The 25,491-nt window shown below is 47.5% G+C and overlaps 1 protein-coding gene across 1 annotated transcript in view; it reads right to left on the bottom strand.

Annotated features, from left to right (window-relative positions):
• Positions 1-25,491, bottom strand: part of LOC141083616 (microtubule-associated serine/threonine-protein kinase 3-like) — a 54,019-nt gene that overhangs the window by 5,788 nt on the left and 22,740 nt on the right. Inside the window, exon 5 of the mRNA XM_073567966.1 lies at positions 3,431-3,614. Coding sequence (XP_073424067.1) covers positions 3,431-3,614 — 184 coding nt within the window. The remainder of the gene's footprint in view (positions 1-3,430; positions 3,615-25,491) is intronic.

The raw sequence follows: 25,491 nt of genomic DNA, 5'->3' as shown, positions 1-25,491 counted from the left end.
GGCATATCCTTACATGGTTCTGGAGAATGATTTACTCTATCAGATAGAGAAAAAGGGGGAAGGTACGGTGCAACTATTAGTCGTGCCAAAACCCTACCGGCGGCAGGTGCTGGACCTGGCCCACGGACATGTGATGGGATGTCACCTGGGAGTCCAGAAAACCACCGAAAGGATATTACACTGTTTTGTTTGGCCAGGCATGCATCACGATATTCGTGTATATTTTGAGTCTTGTCCTGACTGCCAAGCCTCTGCACCTAAGCCCCGGTTCTGTAGCCCTTTGGTACCCCTACCTATTATTGAAGTCCCGTTTGAGAGGATTGGGATGGATTTAGTTGGACCCCTTCCACGGTCTGCACGTGGACACCAACATATCCTGGTCATCTTGGATTATGCCACTCGTTACCCGGAGGCTATCCCTTTGCGTAACACGGCCACCAAGACGATTGCCAAGGAACTGGTGCATGTGTTTAGTCGGGTCGGTATACCAAAACAGATACTCACCGACCAGGGGACCCCCTTTATGTCCAGGGTAATGAAGGAGCTCTGCCGATTGTTACAAATCGAACCGTTACGCACATCCGTGTATCATCCTCAAACAGACGGGTTGGTCAACGGTTCAATAAAACTCTGAAGCAGATGCTGAGAAAGGTGATAAACAAGGATGGGAAGAACTGGGACTATTTACTTCCGTATTTGCTTTTTGCCATCAGGGAAGTACTCCAATCTTCCACGGGATTCTCGCCTTTCGAGTTATTGTACGCCCGACGTCCTCGCGGACTGTTAGACGTTGCAAAAGAAACCTGGGAGGGTCAGGTCACTCCGTTTAAAACGGTGATAGATCACGTCACACAAATGCAGGACCGTATTGCGGCTGTTATGCCTATAGTCAAAGAACACATGATGCAGGCTCAAGGAGCCCAAAAAAGAATCTATGATAGGGGCGCCAAGATCCGTACGTTTGCACCCGGAGATAGGGTGTTGATCCTGGTCCCCACGGTGGACAGTAAGTTCCTGGCAAAGTGGCAGGGCCCCTTTGAGATTAAGGAAAGAGTTGGTGAAGTAAACTACAAAGTATACCAGGCAGGTAAGCGGAAACCTGAACAGATTTATCATGTAAATCTGATAAAACCCTGGAAAGATCGGTCTGCCTTGTCAGCGGAGCTGGCCCGTCCCGTCTGCTCGCATACCGTACCGGAGGTACGGGTTGCAGAGACTCTCTCGGAGCGGCAAAAGACTGAGGTCAGGCAGTTTCTACTTCACAACCAAAAGTTTTTCTCAGAAAAACCCGGGCAGACGCTAATGAAACATGACATCGTAACAGAACCTGGTGTCACTGTTCACGTAAAGCCCTACCGGATCCCGGAAGCGCGCCGTGAAGCCGTTTCCCGAGAAGTGAAGGCAATGTTAGAGTTAGGTGTCATTGAGGAATCGCACAGTGCTTGGTCCAGCCCGATTGTGCTAATTCCTAAACCGGACGGCACCATCCGGTTCTGCAATGACTTCAGGAAACTGAATGCGGTCTCAAAATTTGATGCCTACCCTATGCCCCGGGTCGACGAGTTAATAGATCGGTTAGGAAAAGCCCGGTATATTACGACCCTAGACCTAACAAAGGGGTATTGGCAGATCCCTCTGGCGGAGGCTGCCAGAGAAAAGACGGCATTTGCTACCCCAGAAGGTCTATTTCAGTATGTGTATATGCCGTTTGGACTGCACGGAGCACCGGCGACCTTCCAGAGACTGATGGATCGAGTCCTGAGGCCACATAGGCAGTACGCTTCGGCCTATTTGGACGACATTGTCATTTACAGCTTGGACTGGGAGAACCCCAAGAAATGTCACATCAGGCTAGAAGAAGCCCGATATTTGGGGTATGTAATTGGGAGGGGTGTTGTTAAACCCCAGGTTGATAAGATTCAGGCGGTTCAGGACTGGCCACAACCTGTCAACAAGAAGCAGGTGCAAGCCTTCCTGGGGATCGCCGGCTATTATCGCCGGTTCATACCCAATTTTGCAGCCATCGCTACCCCCCTGACAGATCTTACAAAAGGGAAAGACTCCGTCATGATTAAATGGAGTTTAGCGGCTGAAGAAGCCTTCCATAGCCTAAAACGGGCACTTTGCTCTCAGCCCGTACTGGTGACTCCGGACTTCCGCAGCGAGTTTGTGGTACAAACGGATGCCTCTGATACCGGTATCGGGGCAGTACTCTCACAAGTGAGGGACGGAGTGGAACACCCAGTCCTCTATCTCAGCAGGAAGCTGAATAAACACGAGCAAAGGTATGCAGTCGTAGAAAAAGAGTGCCTCGCCATTAAGTGGGCTCTAGAGGCCCTCAAATATTACCTGGTGGGCCGAAAGTTCAGGCTGATCACGGACCATGCCACTCTCAAGTGGATGCACTTGAACAAGGAACGGAATAGCCGGGTGACCCGGTGGTTCCTTGCCCTGCAGGCCTACACTTTTACGGTGGAGCACCGCCCAGGGGTACAGATGGGAAATGCAGATGCCCTGTCCCGAGTGCACTGTTTGGCGGGTGTCATTGCTCGACCGGAGAGGTCTGAGCAGAGGGGGGGATATGTGAGAATCATGTGGGAATAGTGGATGAGGGCAGGTATATCTCGCCCAGATTCCTTTCCTATGTGGCCTAGTCTGGTCAGTATCGCACCTGCTTGCTAATAATGGGAGGTGGATATAAAAGGATGCCAGGTGGTTGTGTGAGTGTCTCAGCCTGGGAACACAGAGAGCCTGTCTGTGTGAGAGACACACGTGAGTGAGAGCAGTGCCCACTGCAACTGTGGTTTGGCTGGACGGGAGAAGCCCGCCAGTTGGTAGTTAGGTTGTACTTTGTTTAGTTAGTGCCGGACAGGCAAGGATTTGTTTTATGTTTTATTTCTTTATGCATTGCTTTCACCATTAATAAACCTGACCCAGTGTCAGTTATACCCGAATCCCAGCTCTGCGCCTGAGTTTCATGCTGAACGCACGTGACCTTTGACCCCAGCAAAGGTGATCCCGGAGTGTTTTATCACAATATGAATAAAATAAACAAATGAAAAAAGAGAAAATGAATAAAAATGTGACCAAATAATAAGAAATATTGAAGACCCAATGGGTACGGAAAGAGCCGTAGATTTCTTGTGAGAGGAGTGTTTCTTCATAAAATCTTGAAATGCCCTCAACAATAAATTCCATGCCAGATCATATATTGCGATGTGAAGATAGAGAACTGGAGTATAAGCACAGGAAAAAATAATTAAAAACAGAAAACTAAAACCAAGACTAAAAAGATACCCATACAATTTTTACAGAAAGGACCCAAAACCATTACTCTCATTCAATCCCACAGGGACCATAGTGTTGAGTCTGTAAATCCATCGACTCTCCACTTGTGATAACACTCGAAACAGATCACCACCTCTCATACCTAAGGATACCTGATCTATTGCAAACATTTTCAAACCTTTAACTTCAGAATTATGGAAAGCTCTAAAGTGCCTTGGAAGCGTCTTGAGTTGATTTTCATCCTTGGCCTCTTTAGCTTTTTCTATATCACGAACATGTTCACAAACTCTTATTCTGAATTCTCTTGTGGTCATTCCAATATAAATCTTACCACATGGACAACTTGCAAAATAGATCACTCCTTTTGAGGAGCAGGTTAGGCATTTTCTGATAGAAAATGTCTTAAGCCCCCGTTACACACTGCGATATCGCTAGCAATATTGCTGTAAAGTCACCGATTTTGTGACGTTGCAGCGATATTGCTAGCGATATCGCTGCATGTGATACTTACCTCCGACCGGCTCCCCCGCTGGTTATCGCTGATCACGCGAGAAGCTGCTGGACCATTCCTCGTCGGCCACTTCCTGCGGCGCTTCCTGTGGCGTCGACGAGCGACGCGTGGAGCCGGGCGGGAGGACGCAGGATCGCCGCGTCTGACAGGTAAGTAGCAACCCCCGTCCCCAGCGATGTCGCTGGTGAGATCTGCCTGTTTGGCAGCTCACCAGCGACCACCTAGTGATGCACCAGCGATCCTGACCGCATCATATCGCTGGTCGGGATCGCTGGTGCATCGCTAGGTGTAACGGTACCCTTAGTGTGATCTGAGTTGCAAAAGTTGTTCGTCTTAATCGTATTTGCACATGCTTTGCAACTACGACAAGGATAAAATCCTTTGATATCACCAAAGATACCTTTTTGTACTTTTTCTTTTGGAGCTAAGTAACTCTGTTCCAGCATATCAGATAAGTTCCTAGATCTCTTTGCTGTAATACAAGGTCTATCTGGTAGAGTTTTTTTAAAAATTGGATCAGTATGTAATACATGCCAATGTGAATTAATGATGTTTGTAAAATTACTCCATTGCTCATTGAATGGAGTAATCAACCTCACTTGATTGTTCCCTAAATTTTTAATTTTTTTATTGTATAGAAGTTGATCCCTAGGCATGTGCTGAACCTTATTATAGGCATTGCGAATTGACCTATGCCCATAACCTCTTTCACGAAATCTTGTATATAAATCCGCTGCTTGTTTTTGGTACGTTTGTTCAGACGAACAAATCCTCTTAGCTCGAAGGTATTGTCCCATAGGGATTGAACGAATTGTCGATTTTAAATGGGACGAACCCGCATGCAAAATTGAATTTGTTGCAGTCAGCTTTCTAAATATATCAGTAGATATAGACCCATCATCATTCTTCAAGATATCAATATCCAAAAAATTGACCCTTTGCCCATATGAATAAGTGAGATTTATATTCAAATTGTTGTTATTTAAAGTTGACATCAAAGTTTTCAACTCATCAATTGAGCCATCCCAGACGAACATGATGTCGTCAATAAATCTCATCAAATTATGGACTTTCTCTATACCAGACACCGGAGAACACTGAAAAATTTCCCTCCCCCAAAATCCCAAAAATAAGTTAGCGTATGCAGGAGTACACGCTGCCCCCATAGCTGTACCCTGTGTTTGTAAAAAAAACCTTGATCTTTAAAAATAAAGCAATTGTGAGTTAAAATAAATTTTAATAAATTCAAAATCAAAGTAACCAAGGGGGGATCTAAATTACTATTCTGTAAAAACCACGAGACAGCCTCAAGTCCCTGGTCATGACGGATGGAGGTATATAGAGCCTCAACATCCGCTGTGACCAGGAAGAAAGAGAACGTCTCTTTGGACAGACCTCTCTGCCATTTCTGGGATACATTATCTCCGACGCTGGACTGAGGATGGACCCCGAAAAGTTGTCTGCCATTCTCAAATGGCCTCACCCCGTCGGAATAAGGGCGATACGATTTCTCAGATTCGCCAATTATTACCGGCAATTCATCTCTCACTTTTCTGCAATCACAAGACCTATTTCTGCTCTCACCCGTAAAGGGACTACTCCCAAAGATTGGCCTCCGGAGGCTGAAGAGGCCTTTCTGACCCTAAAACGGGCTTTCTCCACGGCTCCGGTCCTCCATTGCCCGGAGAGCAACCGACCTTTTGTGCTTGAGGTGGATGCTTTCTCGACAGGTGCCGGGGCAGTATTGTCCCAGAGATCTGCCTCCGGTCGTCTGCACCCTTGTGGCTTCTTCTCGAAGGCCTTTTCTCCATCCGAGTGTAACTACTCGAACGGCGACCGGGAGCTTCTGGCCATCAAGTTGGCCTTGGAGGAGTGGCGTCACCTCCTGGAGGGAGCTGTCCATCCCTTTGTCATCTTCTCGGATCACAAGAATCTAGCCTATCTCCAGTCTGCCCAGAGACTCAACCCTCGTCAGGCCAGATGGTCCTTATTTTTCACCCGATTTGACTTCGAGCTCCGTTTCCGTCCTGGCAACAAAAATACCAAAGCCGACGCTCTGTCCAGGGTCTTCCAGCCACACGAAACCACAGAGGAACCCTCACATATCATTGACCCCACTAGGATCATCACAGTGGCTCCGGTGAACTGGCTTGCTCCTCCTCCTGGCAAAACGCTTGTGCCTGAGAACCTCAAGCAAAAAGTCCTCCTATGGGGGCACTCCTCCAAACTGGCCAGCCATGCCGGGACTAAGAAGACCCTGGATCTTATCGCGCATCACTACTGGTGGCCCACCCTTGCCAAGATGTACTTGATTTTGTGGCTTCTTGTCCATCCTGTGCAAAAAGCAAAGTGACACGAAGACCTCCGTCTGGCTTGTTGCTGCCATTGCCTGTCCCTGCGGTCCCTTGGGAAAACATCGCCATGGATTTCATCACCGACCTACCCTATTCTTCTGGCTGCACAGTCATCTTGGTGGTGGTGGATCGTTTTTCCAAGATGGCCCACTTCGCCCCTGTGCCCGGTCTCCCCTCGGCTCTGGAGCTGGCCAAAATCTTCATCCACCAGATCTTCAGACTCCATGGTCTGCCTCAATGCGTTTTTTCTGACCGAGGAGTTCAGTTCACCTCCAAATTCTGGCGATCACTTAGTAAGCTCATGAACGTTTCCCTTGTCTTCTCCTCGGCCTACCATCCACAGTCCAACGGGCAGGTGGAGCGTACCAACCAGATGTTGACTGGGTACCTACGTCATTTCTCCAACGCCCACCAGAACGATTGGGTTGACTTACTTCCCTGGGCGGAGTTCGCTTACAGCAACCATGCTGGCGAGTCCTCGGCCAAGTCTGTTTTTCATTGTGTTCAGCAGACATTCTGGTGTTCCCCTTCCGATAACCCCTGCCTCCGAGGTACCCGCGGCTAACGCTTTGTCCTCCGAATTTTCCAAGATTTGGGCCGAGACCAACACGTCACTCAAGAGGTCCGTTGATCGGATGAAGAATTATGCCGACAAGAAGAGATTGGATCCTCCACCCTATCATGTCGGGGAAAAGGTCTGGCTCTCGTCCAAATTCATCTGGTTGAAACTACCCGCCTACAAGTTGGGGCCACGCTATATCGGTCCGTTTGAAATTCTTGGACTTATCAACGAAGTCGCCTACAAATTGAGGTTGGCTGCTTCGCTCCGGGTCCCGAACACCTTCCACGTCTCTCTCCTGAAACCTGTGGTGCTGAATCGCTTCCATTTCTTGCCTGATTCCGGTTCTCAGACGGTGGGTGCCGATGATGTCTTTGAAGTGGAGGACATTATCGCCATGAAAAAGGTTAGAGGTAGGACATTTTTTCTTGTTGACTGGAAGGGCTTTGGTCCTGAGGAGAGATCCTGGGAGCCTCGGGAGAATATCAATGCTCCCCATATCCTCAAGAGATTTCTTGCTAATCTCCGGGGAGGGCGGCTTAGGGGAGGGGGTACTGTCACGCCATCTCTGCATACTCACCCGGCCATCGCTCCCATGCCGCAGCCCCTCGCCGTCCGACAGCCACAGTGGTCACCTCTGACAGGCGCGCGGCCGACAGCGTTTCTGCATGCAATACGCATGTGCCATAGGCCGCGGCCGCGCCTCCCTTCTGCTTCTTGTGATCCAGCTATGCCCTGACCCAGAAGCACCTCCTGACCAATGGCAAACCAGACAGGGGCATATCAGGCCGCTTCCCCCTGAGGGAGGCGCCTGATCGTTGTGTTTCCTAGCACACTGGGCCTCGCTTCTTTGTGTGCTCTCTGCAGTCTCACAGTCCCATTCTCGTGTGCTCCCTGCAGCAGCCTCGCAGTCCTGCTATCCGTGTCCCCTGCTGTATTCCATCCCACTCCAGTCCTGCCTCCAGTGTTCCTGTTCCATCTGGCTCCAGTCCTTCCCTCCTACTCCAGTCCTGCTTCCGGTGTTCCTGTTCCATCCTGCTCCAGTCCTTCCTTCCTACTCTAATCCTGTCTCCTGTGTTCCTGCTCCTGCCATCCCTCCACGTTCCAGTCTAGTCTTACTCCGCTCCTGTCTTCTGTGTTCCAGCTCTGTCCTGTCATCTACACTTCAGTCCCACACTCCTACTTCAGTCCATCCTGAGCCGCCCCTCTCGGTACCGGCTACCGTGGTACTCGAACCCCCACGGCCCAGAGGGTGCACTCTTGGAGATTCCGGCTCCAGACCAGCCACGCTAACAGGACGTCGATGTCAAAACGATGCATGCGGACACATCTGCATACATCCGCATGGCCTGCGTACCCAATGTTAAAGATAGGTACGCAGGCCGCATGGAGACGTAGGTGGACCTGAACGGAGGTTGTGCGGCAGTGGATGGAGCTTCACAGAGGAACTACGCAGCCCTCCGCAGCTCTGACATCTGCAAATCTGAACCTAGCCTTAGATGGAGATAACTCTCATGGGACACAACTATAATGCAGATAACTCAGTTTCCCATGTTACAGGATTGCAGTGTATCAGTAAAAATTGGCTATGGCATCTGATTATTTTTTTTGTAACCATGGACTTGAATGGGCACAGTCAAGAGAAAAATCTCTCCATCACCATTGTAAAACATAACAAAAACATTCATCTGAGACATCTGTGGCGCCCCTGAGGCTCGGTCGCCACAGAGATACTGCACCTTCTCCTAAGGTGTGGTACCCCACCATCTAGGTAAGGTTGGAGCTCCAAACCACACTCCACACCCGCACCCCACACACAGGATAGTTCAGCAGGGATCCATCCATGCTTTATGCTGGTAAGGTAGCAGAGCACCTTTCGTGGTCCCTGGCTTCGTAACACGAGATGTGCTGGGAGGTGGGTGGAGTTAGATATATAAAAGAAGGGGAAAGTGTAGGATTTCAGGTCAGTCCGTCAGGTCAGTCTGACAGGAGGTCAGAGGAGAAGGAGTCACTCGGAGAGGAGTGAGAATCCCTGGAAGAAGGGATGGAGGAAGGAGTGCTGCAGCTGCCCCAGTGATCTGGGCCAGCCGGCACGGGAAAGGAGAGAAGGAGAAGGACGTAGACCTGTAACAGCAGTTTCCATAAGAAAGAAGGATAAAGTACAGAACGAAGGAGAAGGGAACAGAGAGGATGTGGGTTAGAGAGAGAGAACCCAGCCTATAGGTTCTAGCGCAAGACCGGGGCCCGGTCCCCGAGGTTGTACGAACACTTATGGTTCTGCAGCAGACACCGGTGGAGTAGTGGGCCGCTAACGCACTACTCCCATCATAGACTTGGGACACAACAGCAACACGGATAGAGAACCGGGACCTCGGAGTGGAGGATCCCTGATCAGGCTACAGCTGTCTGTCATACAAGTAAGGGTCTAAGGAACTCGGGACAAGAGGCACTTGAGAGTAACTTAGGACTGGAGTACTTCACACTTAAAGGCGCGATAGAGGAGATGTTCAGGAAGGTACATGTTGGCGGAGTGTTGGAAGGGAGCATTCCAACTTGCCTGGAGGTTGACTGAGTCTCTGACCCGGAGGACACAGTGCAGAGGCAGGCACCTGGGTGCGCTACAGACTGTGAGTAAAGCCTTGGAACTACAAGCTCTGGTGTCCTCCATTCACTCTGCGCCAACACGCTCAGCACTGCTACATCTGGGTACCAGCGTCTACACTGCCCTGGGACTACAACTCCACCTGTGGGGAGCTACACCATCTTTGCTGCACACACCATCAGTCCCAGAGGATCTGCAAGCAGCATCGGCTTAACACCTCACTTGCCGAACACCACAGGTGGCGTCACGAACTATTCACATAAATCACTACAACAATCACCCCATTATTGGGCGCCCAGGGCCACGGACCGGGTCACCGCCACCGCAGCACATCTCCCCTGACACCGGCCCGGTGCCGAGTACCCCACTGCCCTGTGAGGGCGACCCACATCCTACAGTTTATATAAGGGCTCATACTTGCGAGAGACTCACACGATTCTCGTGCGAGTCTCTCGCATGAAAACCTGGCACTGCCGCCTACACTCGGACCTGAGCGTGCGGCTGCATAGAAATACATGTAGCCGCATGCTCCGGTCCGAGAGCCGGTGGCAGTGCTGGGTTTTCATGCAAGAGACTCGCACGAGAATCTTGCGAGTCTCTCGCAAGTGCGTATGAACCCTAAAGTGCAGATCCTTGTTTGTAAGGAACTTGGATATGTTTAAAAATGTGGTACGAATCTAGAATAAGGGATTCTCTACATTACAATCGTAGCATCAGCCAAGTGAATACATTGACAAAAATGCACAAAAAGTTTAAACTCTTTCTGACATATGACGTACTATCCCGTCTATGTGACCTGGGCCTTAATGCCCATGGACGGGATAGTACGTCATAAGCGATCAGCCTCGCCCACGGGGGAGAGCGCGGCTGATCGTGACCGGGTGTCAGCTGATTCTCACAGATGACACCCAGCAGTAAGTGCCAGGAGCGCTCCAGATGTAACAGACTAGATTAACCCCCTGCCCAGAATATACCCGGGCTTAAAGTTGCCTAGGCCAGTTTATACCCCGGGTATTCTTGGCGGGGAGTTAATCTGGCCTGTTACAGCGGCTTCCACTATGTTAACCCATTGTGCCCTCAGTGAGATGTACCGTCCCTGACCACAAGCACTTGTCCACGTGTTTGTGGTTAGGTGGACTTTCCAAGTAACTGCATTGTGGAGGGCACGGGTAATGTTGTGGGGCACGTGCCTGTGTAATGCCGGGACGGCACACCAGGACAAATATTCCCGGATGTTCGTGCCCTCAGGGTGATACTCGACTCTGCCCTCTCTTTCAAGCTAAGATCCAAGCCCTTGCCTCCTCTTGCCCATTACAAGTCAAAAACATTTCCTGGATCCGTACATTCCAAGAAAATTTAAAAATGTTTGTGCACGCCCTCTTGATCTCCTGCCTCGACTATTTCAACCTTATACTCTCTAGCCTCCCCTCTAGCACTCTTGCACCACTAAAATCTATCCAAAACTCTGCTGCCAGAGTAATCCAACTTTCCCTCTATTATTCCACAGCCTCTCCTCTCTACCGTGTCCTTCACTGCCTTCCTATTGCCCATAGGCTACAGTTCAAAACCCTAAATATGACATACAAAGCCTTCCACAACCTGTCTCCTCCATGCATAATTTATCATCCTGGAAGAAGAACCATTGGGGGTTCCACTAATACTAGACCATCGGGGGTTCCACTAATACTAGACCATCGGGAGCTCCACTAATACTATAACATCGGGGGCTCCACTAATACTAGACCATTGGAGGCTCCACTAATACTAGACCATAGGGGTTCCACTAATACTAGACCATAGGGGTTCCACTAATACTAGACCATCGGGGTTCCACTAATATTAGACCATCGGGGGCTCCATTAATACTAGACCATCGGGGGTTCCACTAATACTAGACCATCAAGGGCTCCACTAATACTAGACCATCAGGGGCTCCACTAATACTATAACATTGGGGGCTCCACTAATACTAGACCATCGGAGGCTCCACTAATACTAGACCATCTGGGGTTCCACTAATACTAGACCATCGGGGGCTCCACTAATACTAGATCATCGGGGGCTCCACTAATACTAGACCATCGGGGGCTCCACTAATACTAGACAATCGGGGGCTCCACTAATACTAGACCATTGGAGGCTCCACCAATACAAGACCATCGGGGGTTCCACTAATACTAGACCATTGGGGGTTCCACTAATACTAGACCATCGGGGGCTCCACTAATACTAGACCATCGGGGGCTCCACTAATACTAGACCATCGGGGGCTCCACTAATACTAGACCATCGGGGGTTCCACTAATACTAGACCATCGGGGGCTCCACTAATACTAGACCATTGGAGGCTCCACTAATACTAGACCATAGCGGTTCCACTAATACTAGACGATCGGGGGTTCCACTAATACTAAACCATCGGGAGCTCCACTAATACTATAACATCGGGGGCTCCACTAATACTAGACCATTGGAGGCTCCACTAATACTAGACCATAGGAGTTCCACTAATACTAGACCATCGGGGGTTCCACTAATACTAGACCATTGGGGGCTCCATTAATACTAGACCTTCGGGGGTTCCACTAATACTAGACCATCAAGGGCTCCACTAATACTAGACCATCCGGGGCTCCCTCTAATACTATAACATCGGGGGCTCCACTAATACTAGACCATCGGAGGCTCCACTAATACTAGACCATCGGGGGCTCCACTAATACTAGACCATCGGGGGCTCCACTAATACTATAACATCGGGGGCTCCACTAATACTAGACCATAGCGATTCCACTAATACTAGACCATCGGGGGCTCCACTAATACTAGACCATCAGGGTTTCCACTAATACTAGACCATCGGGGGTTCCACTAATACTAGACCATCGGGGGTTCCACTAATACTAGACCATCGGGGGTTCCACTAATACTAGACCATCGGGGGCTCCACTAATACTAGACCATCGGGGGCTCCACTAATACTAGACCATCGGGGGCTCCACTAATACTAGACCATCGGGGGCTCCACTAATACTATAACATCGGGGGCTCCACTAATACTAGACCATTGGAGGCTCCACTAATACTAGACCATAGCGGTTCCACTAATACTAGACCATCGGGGGTTCCACTAATACTAGACCATCGGGAGCTCCACTAATACTATAACATCGGGGGCTCCACTAATACTAGACCATTGGAGGCTCCACTAATACTAGACCATAGGAGTTCCACTAATACTAGACCATCGGGGGTTCCACTAATACTAGACCATTGGGGGCTCCATTAATACTAGACCTTCGGGGGTTCCACTAATACTAGACCATCAAGGGCTCCACTAATACTAGACCATCCGGGGCTCCCTCTAATACTATAACATCGGGGGCTCCACTAATACTAGACCATCGGAGGCTCCACTAATACTAGACCATCGGGGGCTCCACTAATACTAGACCATCGGGGGCTCCACTAATACTAGACCATCGGGGGCTCCACTAATACTATAACATCGGGGGCTCCACTAATACTAGACCATTGGAGGCTCCACTAATACTAGACCATAGCGGTTCCACTAATACTAGACCATCGGGGGTTCCACTAATACTAGACCATCGGGAGCTCCACTAATACTATAACATCGGGGGCTCCACTAATACTAGACCATTGGAGGCTCCACTAATACTAGACCATAGGAGTTCCACTAATACTAGACCATCGGGGGTTCCACTAATACTAGACCATTGGGGGCTCCATTAATACTAGACCTTCGGGGGTTCCACTAATACTAGACCATCGGGGGCTCCACTAATACTAGACCATCCGGGGCTCCCTCTAATACTATAACATCGGGGGCTCCACTAATACTAGACCATCGGAGGCTCCACTAATACTAGACCATCGGGGGCTCCACTAATACTAGACCATCGGGGGCTCCACTAATACTATAACATCGGGGGCTCCACTAATACTAGACCATAGCGGTTCCACTAATACTAGACCATCGGGGGCTCCACTAATACTAGACCATCGGGGATTCCACTAATACTAGACCATCGGGGGCTCTACTAATACTAGACCATCGGGGGTTCCACTAATACTAGACCATCGGGGGTTCCACTAATACTAGACCATCGGGGGTTCCACTAATACTAGACCATCGGGGGCTCCACTAATACTAGACCATCGGGGGCTCCACTAATACTAGACCATCGGGGGCTCCACTAATACTAGACCATCGGGGGCTCCACTAATACTAGACCATCGGGGGCTCCACTAATACTAGACCATCGGGGACTCCACTAATACTAGACCATTGGAGGCTCCACTAATACTAGACCATAGCGGTTCCAAAAATACTAGACCATCGGGGGCTCCACTAATACTAGACCATCGGGGTTTCCACTAATACTAGACCATCGGGGGCTCTACTAATACTAGACCATCAGGGGTTCCACTAATACTAGACCATCGGGGGTTCCACTAATACTAGACCATCGGGGGCCCCACTAATACTAGACCATTGGAGGCTCCACTAATACTAGACCATCGGGGGTTCCACTAATACTAGACCATCGGGGGCTCCACTAATACTAGACCATCGGGGGCTCCACCAATACTAGACCATTGGAGGCTTTCAATGAAATTTCAGATGAAATTTTCTGTTGCTTTTAATGACCTGGAAAACCCCTTGGAGCATTCACAATATTTTAATCGTACATTCTATAAAATTGGATCCCTTTAGATTCTGCTCACCGCCTGAGTGATGTGGCCACTAGATGTTATTATGTGACATCGGCAAGGCCATCTTTAGCCACGGATACATGGTTTACTCCTTAGAAGTTGGCGGCTTATTGGTGGATAACAATATATTGCTTATGTCCCAGAAATCCTTCTTGTATGTGACACGCCCCGGAGGCCATGGGGTACTCTGTGTCGGGCCCGTTGATTTAAATGGGAGATGTCACAGCGGCAGTGACCCGGTCTGTGGCCTCAGGCAGTCAATGTAAAAGGGGTAGAGTGATGGGGACAAAGTTATTGTGATGATTCGTGATGCCACCTGTGGTTTCTGGTCAGTTTGACCAGCGCTGCAGGGTTGCTTCTCTGGGACAGATGTTGTGGTGCAGCAATGATGTTGAAGCTCCCCACAGCTGGAGATATAGTCCCAGGGCAGTAGTAATAAGTGTTGAGGGAGAGGGTGCAGTGTTAGGCACAGAGATGTAGCAGTGCTGAGTGGGTTGGCGCAGGAATAAGTGGAGGACACAAGGGCTTGCAGTTCCAATGGCTTTACTCACAGTCTGGTGCACACAGATGCCCGCTTCAGTGCCGTGTCCTCCAGGGCAGGGGTTCAGCCAACTCCCAAGCAAGCTAAAGTACACCGTTCCAACACTCCGCCAACATGTGCTTCAGGGACCGCCTACTATCAGGTCCCGGCTCACACACATTGCTATTGTGCCCCCGAGTCTTAGTTGGGAATAAAGTGGTGACAGCTTCTATTCCTCCGGTTTCTGCTGCAGGATCATCAGTATCCATACAACCTCGGAGACAGGACTCCGGACCCTGTGCTTTAGCTTAAGGAAGGGCTCTGCTCTCACCCATGTCCTCAATTCTCTTCTCCCCACGTTCTGTACTAATCTATCTTCATTCTGGAGAATCAGGCTTTCTCTTGCTCTTTCCCGTACTGTGGCGACCCCAGGGCGCCACAGTGGCATTACCTTCCTTCTAGGGAGTGTGATGTCATGCTTTTGGAAGCAATAAAGGGTCTCTCTGTCAGGCAAATACAACACACAGCACAGTTCCCACTCCAGGCCAGCAGAGGGAGCTCTGAACCAAAACTGGGGGAAGAGCTGGTCTCAGGGGGCCAAGAAGGGGAAGTTTAGTTAGTTCGTGTGAGGAGTGCGAAGTGTGTGGACAAGAGGAGAAGTGCTGGAGGATTGAGCAGAGTTCAGGCTCACTTCTAGCGTGGCGCATGGTTCCGGGGTCCGGTCCCCGAGGCTGTTTGTGAAACTGATGTTCCTGCAGCAGAAACCGGAGGAATAGGAAGCTGTAAATGCTCTGTTCCCACATAAAATTAGGAGGTACAACAGCAACGTGTGAGCCAGAAGAAGGAGGCTACAGCTGTCTGCCATACGAGGGGGTTCTAAATGAGAGCAAGAGGAACTTCAGTGTAACTCAGTACTGCATGTACCTCAGATAAGCGCTAGAAAGGAGACTACACAACTCATCTGCATAGAGAGATTCCTGAGTTGCTTCCAGACTGGCCAACTCCTGTTCCATCTGTAATCTGGATCCTGGACTGCACTTGCAAAGCAAAGTAAAGGTAAAGGAAACTGCACCCTGTTGTGTCATTGCCTTCTTCCTGCAACCCCTTCAGCACTGCTACATCTCTGTGCCTAACACTGCACTCTCTTCCTCAACACCTATTCTCACTGCCCTGGGACTACAGCTCTACCTGTGGGGAGCTATTACATCTTGCTGCCTTATACCATCTGTCCCAGGGCATCTGCCTGCAGCGTCGGCTTAACCCCTTCAATGCCGAGCACCACAGGTGGCGTCTCATATCATCCACTTATAAACTTTAACCAGCCACGCTTAACCACTTTTACATGGACGCCCAGAGCCACGGACCGGGTCACCGCTACTGTGACACTTCCCTCTGAGATACCGGCCCAGTACCCCACTGCCCTGGCAGGCGATCCATGTGCCAACAGCTCCGACTCACAACAGTCTACTGCAGCACTTGCTTCCACTCCATCCCTCTCTCGGGATCTTCTCTCTCTCTCACTGACCCTTTCCTAACATTCTCCCGCTCTCTTGTGCAGTCTAAGCTCCACCCACTTCCCCAGCACCCTTCATGAACCAAAGCAGCTGGCTTACAGGGTGCTCTGCTATTCTAAAGTGTCTGTGCTGGGTGCAGGTGTTGGAGTGTGGTCAGGTGTCTCCACCTTACCTGGATATTGGGGTACCACACCTCAGAAGGAGGTGCAGTACCTCTGTGGCGACTGAACCCTCAGGGGCACCACATATGTACCAGGGTATCCGCCTTGTAGGTATAGGTTTGCCTTTTTTAACATGATAGATTCCCTTTAAATTATACAAAATGTATAAATGTAATTAGGAATTGTATACTGGTGGCCCTCTGGGGCCGTGTAACTGCAGCATTACTGCAACCCTAAACTGTTGTAGACGTGTAACTACGTGAACCTGTCACTCATGTGGGAGCTGTAGACCTAAAGCTGGCCATAAACTTATGATGGCAAATGGACCACTGCTCATTCTGCCGTCAGTGATCTCTCCCTTAACCACCTACACACTCCTCTGACACAAGTCGGGTCCTTTAAATTTCAACACCTCGACCTTTTTCTCTTCCCTGACATCACATTTTGTCAGGATCAAACAAAAGTAATCAAATGCGTATTTAGGCCTTAAAGGGGTATTCCCATTTCCAAGATTCTATCCCAATAAACAGGGTGGGCCATTTATATGGATACATCTAAATTAAATGGGAAGAGGGTCATATGACACATCAAACTTATTGAGAATTTCACAAGAAAAACAATGGTGCATCCATAAAAATGGCCCACCCAGGTGTATCCATATAAATGGCCCACCCTGTATTATCAAATGCCCCTATTAGAAATATAGTATAGTTCTTCTTATTTGCCATGTCTCTTTCCTCATGTGCAGGGCATTGCTGTAGCCTAGGTATCCATGGTTACAACCACTAGCAACTAGATAAGTGCCACTATATGAGTGGCCGTAACCATGGATGCCTAAGGAAAGGGACATACAGTAGCATCTCAGGAGAACTATACTACCTTTCTAATTGGAGGTATTTGATATTATTATTATTAGACCTACTACATATTGGGGTAGGATCTTGAAGATGGGAATACCCTTTTTTTTAAGGCTTTCCTCACGTGCCCCCCCCTAAATAAATGCCTGTCGCATACAATATAGTTGCACTAAAAAGCTTAATCTGGTCCGATTTTTTGGCTAGTAGTCCGCAGTCTTTTATGCCAAGGGCTCAATCACATTTGCATATTTTAGATTCGTTTTCATTTTTTTTAAATTTGGCAGTAGATGTTGATGATTTAATTTACATGTCACTTGCAAAAAGAGAAGAAAAAGTGACCTGTAAATATATATTTTACTTTTTCTTTATTTTTTTTTTCTAAAATGCCCAGCATGTGGCAACAGCTCGGTATTGGTACCATTTTTACCACATAGACGTTTATTTAAGAAAAAACAAAAAAAAGATTTTTAATTAGTTTAAGCATGCATTTTTTTTGTTTTTTTTTCATTTGCTTTTCTGCAAAATTGGTTAATGCTTTAACCAAAAACGAAACTACTAGATGAAAAATGGACAACGCTGAGCAAAAGGGTTACAATATGGGGAGAAATGTGGGGGGGGGGAAATACTGCATTCGACAACACATGCCTGATCCATATTGTCAAGTGTGAGAGTAAAGCCTCAAGACATAGACAGTAGTCCCTGTGGGAACGTCCTGCTTAACCATTGTGCTGCCATATGGTGCTCTATAAATGGTATCCAAAAAAAATATGGATGCCATGAAAAAATCCTCCATATGAGACCTAGAGGTGCAGAATTGGCTCTAGTTTGGCTATGATTATACAACGCTTTGCTTGTATGGAGCCATAATACAGTCATGTGCACAACACCGTACTATCTAATATATAAAGCTCAATGTGGGAGTGTATGTACTGTATGTATGTATGTCCGGGATTGGCATCCGCACCGTCGCAGCTACAGCCATAAAATTTGGCACATTCAAGCAAAAAAGGAAGCACACTGTAGCGCCAAACCATGCAAACATGAAAAATGAATAATGAATTGCATTACTCCATTAGAAATATGAAAAATTGAGAACGTTTAGTGCATAAAATGGCCAAGTTTATGCGCTAAACTTTCTCAATTTTAACCCTGCGCGTTCCAATTCACCAAACAATTTTACACCTATCTACAAAATGGGGAAAAAGTGTATGTATGTATTGGCATCTGCACCATCGTAGCTACAGCCATAAAATTTAGCATAGTCACACGCCTGGGCACAGAGGGTGTCATAGGCTATGTTGTGAGGCGAAATTTTAACTCCGCGCGTTCCAATTCACCAAACAATTTTGCCCCTATCTGCATAATGGGGAAATAGTGAAAGGAAAAGTGTTGGAGGCAAATTGACAGCTGCCAGATGTGAACAAGGGGGACTTAAAGAATGAGAGCGATGGCGCCAAACAGTATATACCGTACAGTTGCTAAGGTGGGGCCCTGACATGGGATACTCACCACACACGGGGATATGAACACACACACAAAATGCACCACACACTACCACGTGCTCAAAACACATATACCACCCTCAGCACACATTTCACCACACATAAACCAACCTCGCCACATAAAAGTCCAAACACAAAAGTCGCCACTCAAAACTCGCCACGCTGTCCCAGAGCTGTTTAAAAGATGAAAAATGAGCTGTGATTGGTTGCTATCAGCAACAGTTTTCTTTGTAGACAGTTGTGGTAACTGAGGCCTATTATTCTTATCATTTCTATGGTGTTATCGTCCGTCTGTAAAGCTGGAAATAACACAATTTATTACCGTGCTAACACAGACCACCCTCTGACACAGACTGCAGGGGGAGCCCAGTATCACACAGGATAGGATTAGATACAAAGCTCAGCATTCAGTATCACACAGGATAGGATTAGATACACAGCTCAGCAGTCAGTATCACACAGGAGAGGATTAGACACATGGCTCAGCAGTCAGTATCACACAAGATAGGATTAGATACACAGCTCAGCAGTCAGTATCACACAGGAGAGGATTAGACACACGGCTCCGCAGTCACTATCACACAGGATAGGATTAGATACACAGCTCAGCAGTCAGTATCACACAGGATAGGATTAGATACACAGCTCAGCAGTCAGTATCACACAGGATAGGATTAGATACACAGCTCAGCAATCAGTATCACACATGATAGGATTAGATACACGGCTCAGCAAGCAGTATTACACAGGATAGGATTAGATACACAGCTCAGCAGTCAGTATCACACAGGATGGGATTAGATACACAGCTCAGCAGTCAGTATCACACAGGATAGGAATAGATACACGGCTCAGCAGGCAGTATCACACAGGATAGGATTAGATACGCAGCTCAGCACACAATATCACACAGAATAGTATTAGATACACGGCTCAGTAGACAGTATCACACAGAATAGGATTAGATACACGGCTCAGCAGTCAGTATCACACAGGATAGGATTAGATACACAGCTCAGCAGTCAGTATCACACAGGAGAGGATTAGACACATGGCTCAGCAGGCAGTATCACACAGGATAGGATTAGATACACAGCTCAGCAGTCAGTATCACACAGTTAGATACACTTTCTGGAGTCAGTATCACAGGATAGGAATAGATACACGGCTCAGCAGACAGAATCACACAGGATAGGATTAGATACGCAGCTCAGCACACAGTATCACACAGAATAGTATTAGATACACAGCTCAGCAGACAGTATCACACAGAATAGGATTAGATATGTGGCGCCCCTGAGGCTCGGTTGCCACAGAGGTACTGCACCTCCTCCTGAGGTGTGGTACCCCACCATCCAGGTAAGGTGGGAAGCTCCTGACCACACTCCAACACCTGCACCCCACACCACAAAGTAGTGTAGCAAAGCACCTTCGGCGGCTCCCTGCTTGGAGTATAGCAAAGCACCCATTGGTGGCTCCCTGCTTGGAATACGAAATGTGCTGGGAGGTGGGTGGAGTTGAGTTTACATTAAAAGAGCGAGAAGAGTTTAGGATTCAGCAGTTAGTTAGTAGTCAGTCATTCAGTCATAGTCATTCAGTCAGTCACACAAGAAATAGACATAGAAGGAAAACCTGATTGTTCCATAGAAAGAAAGGATTAGTACGGAATGTGAGGAGTAAAAGACAGAACAGAGGACGTGGGTTAGAGAAGAACCCTGCCTAGGAGTTCTAAGCGCAAGGCCGGGGCCCGGTCCCCGAGGTTGTATGGATACTAATGATCCTGCAGCAGACACCGGAGGAATAGAAGTTAGCAATACTTTATTCCCACATCAGACTTGGTGGCACAACAGCAACATTGATAGTGAGCTGGGACTAGGAAGCAAGAAGTCCCCGAAGCAGGCTACAGCTGTCTGCCGTACAAGGAAAGTTCATAAGAACATCGGACAGGAGGAACTCCAGTGTAACTCAGTACTGGGAGTACTTCATTTATAGGTGATATAAGAGGAGACGTTCAGAAAGGCACATGTTGGCGGAGTGTTGGAAAGGAGTATTCCACCTGGCCTGGAGGTTGACTGAGTCCCTGACCTGGAGGACACGGCACGGAGGCAGGCACCTGTTTGCACAATAGACTGTGAGTAAAGCTTTGGAACTACATGCCCTGGTGTCCTCCACTTATTCCTGCGCCAACACACCCGGCACTGCTACATCTTGGTGCCCAACACCGCCTGACCTACATCTCCCCATGGCCTCCACATCTACACTGCCCTGGGACTACAGCTTCACCTGTGGGGAGCTTTTACATCTTTGCTGCATCATACCATCAGTCCCAGAGGATCTGCATGCAGCATCGGCTTAACACCTCCTTGCCAATCACCACAGGTGGCGTCACAAACTATTCATTTAATCAACTACAATCCACCACTCAATCTCCCTTTTACTTGGGCGCCCAGGGCCACGGACCGGGTCACCGCTGCTGTGACACCTTTCCCCTTGAGTGACCGGCCCGGTACCGATTACCCCACAGCCCTGGGAGGGCGACCCAGATACACGGCTCAGCAGTTAGTATCACACAGGATAGGATTAGATGCACGGTTTTTATGTGCAATATAATCATTATAATTTGTTATAACTAACCACAGTTGGTTACTATGCCCAGGCAACACCGGGCTCTTCAGCTAGTATAATATAAACGCCAGCAAATCTAATAAATGGATAATTAGATACTCGTGTCCATGGGATTAGCTCAGTATTGTAGCTTCATTGATGTAAAATGGGATAAGCTGCAATAAAAAGTGCCGTCCTATGAACAATGTCTCGGTTTCTTCACACCAATTGCTGTTTTGCACATCGGCAGCAAATAAAATGTTCTTACCACTGACAATTGGTTTAAGTCTGGGATCACACATGCGAGAAACTCGGATGAATCTCGCATGTTAATACCAGGCATTGCCGCCTGCACTCGGGAGCGGAGCGTGCGGCTGCATAGCAATTTGTGATCCTGGCCTAATTTGAAAACTCCCACATCAGGTGTCTGACAGGTTCACTGCCAAGAGGGTTTCTGGGGATTCAAATCAGCAATAATTTCTTTAATGGGAAAAATAGGTATGCATTTATTTTTTGTATTTCTGAATACTCCATTTATTATCAACATTGTGAAGGTTTCTTTGTTTTTTTTTTGTTTTTTTGTGAAGTTGCCTTTTTCATATTTTACTTTATGCAAATAAATTTTGGTTTGAATTCTTGCTGCAAGGTGGTTTGTATTCTTGTGTTACCTGGCATTAAAATTCTGGTAGTGTCTATTATAAAAATGAATCCCTATCGTATAGCTATCAATGTAGTGTTGGGAGTAAGCAATGCCACAGGAGATAGGGGTTGTGACAAGAGTTGAGCGAATTTTGCAAAATTTGGTTCGGATTACGATCGCCGGCGAATATTGTATTTGCAGTATTCACCAAACGTCAATGGGTCTAGAGTTGAGCGAATATGTTCGGGACTGATCGTCAAACATAAATTCTGCACGAATAGAGTACAAAAAAGCCATGAATATGGCAAACTCGGATTTGAGGATGGTTTCATATTCTCCAGTTGTAATGCTACACTAGATGGAAAAAGCTGACCATACACATTGGGTAGCCGTGTGCTGAATGTTCGGCCAAAGGCTATCACTCCCGACTCCACATACTTGTGAGTGCTGGGGATTTTGAGATTCTCTCCTGTTATGAATGAGTCACCGGAGGAGGAGAAAACAAAAATACAAGCTAAGTCCAGAAAACTGGAGAGGTTGGTAGCTATCGGATTGCAGACCCCTGATCCTATACACCACAACTAACAGTAGCCGCGGGGGGTTCCTACGGTGCCCTAGACCCCTCGTCACAGCCGGAGAACTACATAAGCCTAAAGTAGGAAATCTAAACTGCCCCAGAGCTGACCCCAAAGCAATAGACAGCCCCCAACATGTATTGTCGGTGAAAAACAGATGAAAACACAAACACAGACAGAAAGACAGGCTGAGCAAATGATGGGGCCCAACTAATTAGTTAGGACAGGACAGAAAAGATGCTGGCTGCAATCCGCAAAAAACCCTACCAAAAATGTCCCAACCGTCTGATAGGGAGAAAGGCCCTGAAGTCGCTAGACTTCAAAATCACTATATCAGCACTCGGGTATATTCTGAAAACAGAGCAAAGAGATCAACTGATCAGAGACAAAAATGGAATTCAGCCAGTCCCAACCAGGACTGGCTGAATACAAACACTAAGGGAACCAGACAAAATCTCATGGAATATTAGCAGGGCAAAAACTTAGCTTTTAGTAGACAGGAACAAAACTGGATGCAAAAGCTCAGAGCAGAAAGGATCACCAGCAGCCCTGCAGGGCGTCGGCTGCCTTATATCCACTCAGAAATTCCAGGTGTCCAATCACACTCCGCCTGTTCAGATGACAGGTTCTTCCCATCCCAATCAATTTCACTACCTCTCTTCACCAGCAGAGGGAGTTCATCAGACATCAAAGGTGAAGGGGAGAATGAACTCACAACAATCTCCCCTGAGAACAAAAGTATCAGGCATTGCCACTCCACCTGCCCGGTCCTTCTCTCTCCTATCGGGGAAGAGCCGGGAGGTGCCCCTACACAGCAGATGGCTGAGCGATCCTCCCAAAATCTGTGGCTTTGACCGGCTTTCAACTAACGTGTATTGGGGCTGTTATTGTGACTGTCCCAAAAAAGGTAATGGTAAACTGTACCTCCCTTCTAATGGGATGGGGTCCCATTACCTCTATGTAGCCCACCTGTAATTGGAAAGTAACAGTTCGGTGCTCATATTCTGCTACATGTGTAAGCTATTAAAATGAGCCTTTATTAGATTTTAATAACTTCATTATTCACTATTTTGAAGTCTTTTGGGTCCTGATTTATTAAGCTGATTTCAGCAGAATTCTGGTGAAGTTGCACAAAAATATTGCAACATCTGGAGTTTACTTTACAAGCCAGCTATGCCAATATGGACAGGGCATGGCTGCACCCACCTACATAAAGAGTCTGACTGGGGTACATTGACGGCACCAGAATTGGGTGCACTCCAGCAATCCTCTTCTTAAACTGGCCTGCACAGCACAGTCTTAATGATTCGTGCCTTCTATTTCATTATTAAAAAAAAAAATTGCATATAATTATTTTTTTTTCCCCAAGCCAAATCTAACCGCTATTATTTCAGTTGCCAATACTTGCAGCAGGTCTTTGAAACCAAAATTGGCCAAGATATAAAAGTACATGCGAATAATTGCACTATGCTGGACTATGGATACACAAACACTGTATGTTTCCAGTTAATGATCTTCACTTGTAGGCTTTCCGTGAATGCTTTATATGTGTATCAATTTTTTTTATTAAAGTTGTGGATCATTTGAATCTTCTCTTTTGTTTGCTGCAATGTAGCAATAAAACTGTTTGGGTATGACACTTGCACACCGCAAATACTGCAGCCATAGGAGACTAGAGACGCACAGACCACAATCTCCTATATTGTGTCTGCCTCAGCTGTGGACTGTGTATTCCCCATGGGGTGTCCAGTTCAACGCTGCGGGGGAGTCAGGTGCCATTTTATTGTAGTCCAGAACTGTGCTCTTGGCTACAATTTACACCCCCATATCAACAGCTCACGTAGCTGTCGGTGACAGGAGGTCTGCGCAGTGGTTGTGAGATGTGGTGAGCACAGATCAGGAGCCTGACGCTGTACTAATATCAGGCTATTGAGCAGCTCGGTGGCCTGGGATTAGTCGTACAATGTCAGGCTGCCGACCTGTACTCACTTCAGTATTCAGAGTTCATCATCACGTTGCTGTGCTCTGAACACTGACTCATCTCTGCTCAGTCAGTGTAAAGCCTCATTCAGATGTCCCTACATTATACATCTGAGTGAGGCTTTACACTGAGCACAGCCATGTATCTAGTCCCATCATGTGTGACGGTCTGCTGAGCCATGTATCTCATGCGGTCACTGAAACGGTGAGCAGCGCAGCTTCAACTAACAGAATCGGTGCTAACGACCGACCTCTGTGTCACTGTCCACTTGTCAATATCACTTTGCCGCCACTAACAAAATGGCTCCTATGCTTCATCCTGCCTTATCCTTTGGCAAACATCTAGAAGGCGAGGAGTGACGTCTCACACATGGAGCAGATCCCACCAATGTGTACTGCATACAAAAACGCTTGGAGTAAAGACATCCACCAAGAAGAATAGTTAAAATAATTTTATTCTCAAAGATTCATAGTATAGACAAAAAATACATAAAGACGGGTCACATGATTAAAGAGCTCCATATGATGAAGAATTCAGGTGCAGAAAAAACACACATGCAGCAATACTACGAGCAAATGGAGTAAAAAGTGTGTATAATGGATATACAGAGATAGATAAAGTGCAAATGCTTCAAGTCTTTCTTTCAAATATCCAAAAAATCCCACAAAGTGACCCCCTCACAGTAATAAACCGTCACAGCATAGTAGCTCAAAATCTTAGTTTGGAGGCCACATATTGAAAACCTGTTCAAAAAAGCTTACCCATAGCTGATTAGTACGCTACACGTAAGCTTTTTTGAACAGGTTTTCAATATGTGGCCTCCAAACTAAGATTTTGAGCTACTATGCTGTGACGGTTTATTACTGTGAGGGGGTCACTTTGTGGGATTTTTTGGATATTTGAAAGAAAGACTTGAAGCATTTGCACTTTATCTATCTCTGTATATCCATTATACACACTTTTTACTCCATTTGCTCTTAGTATTGCTGCATGTGTGTTTTTTCTGCACCTAAATTCTTCATCATATGGAGCTCTTTAATCATGTGACCCATCTTTATGTATTTTTTGTCTATACTATGAATC

Source organism: Dendrobates tinctorius, unplaced genomic scaffold (genome assembly GCF_039654945.1).
Source record: "Dendrobates tinctorius isolate UK_male_01 unplaced genomic scaffold, ASM3965494v1 ptg000005l, whole genome shotgun sequence".
Lineage (NCBI taxonomy): Eukaryota > Metazoa > Chordata > Amphibia > Anura > Dendrobatidae > Dendrobates > Dendrobates tinctorius.
Note: the sequence above shows the minus strand (reverse complement) of the source record. Positions and strands in the feature narration are given on the sequence as shown.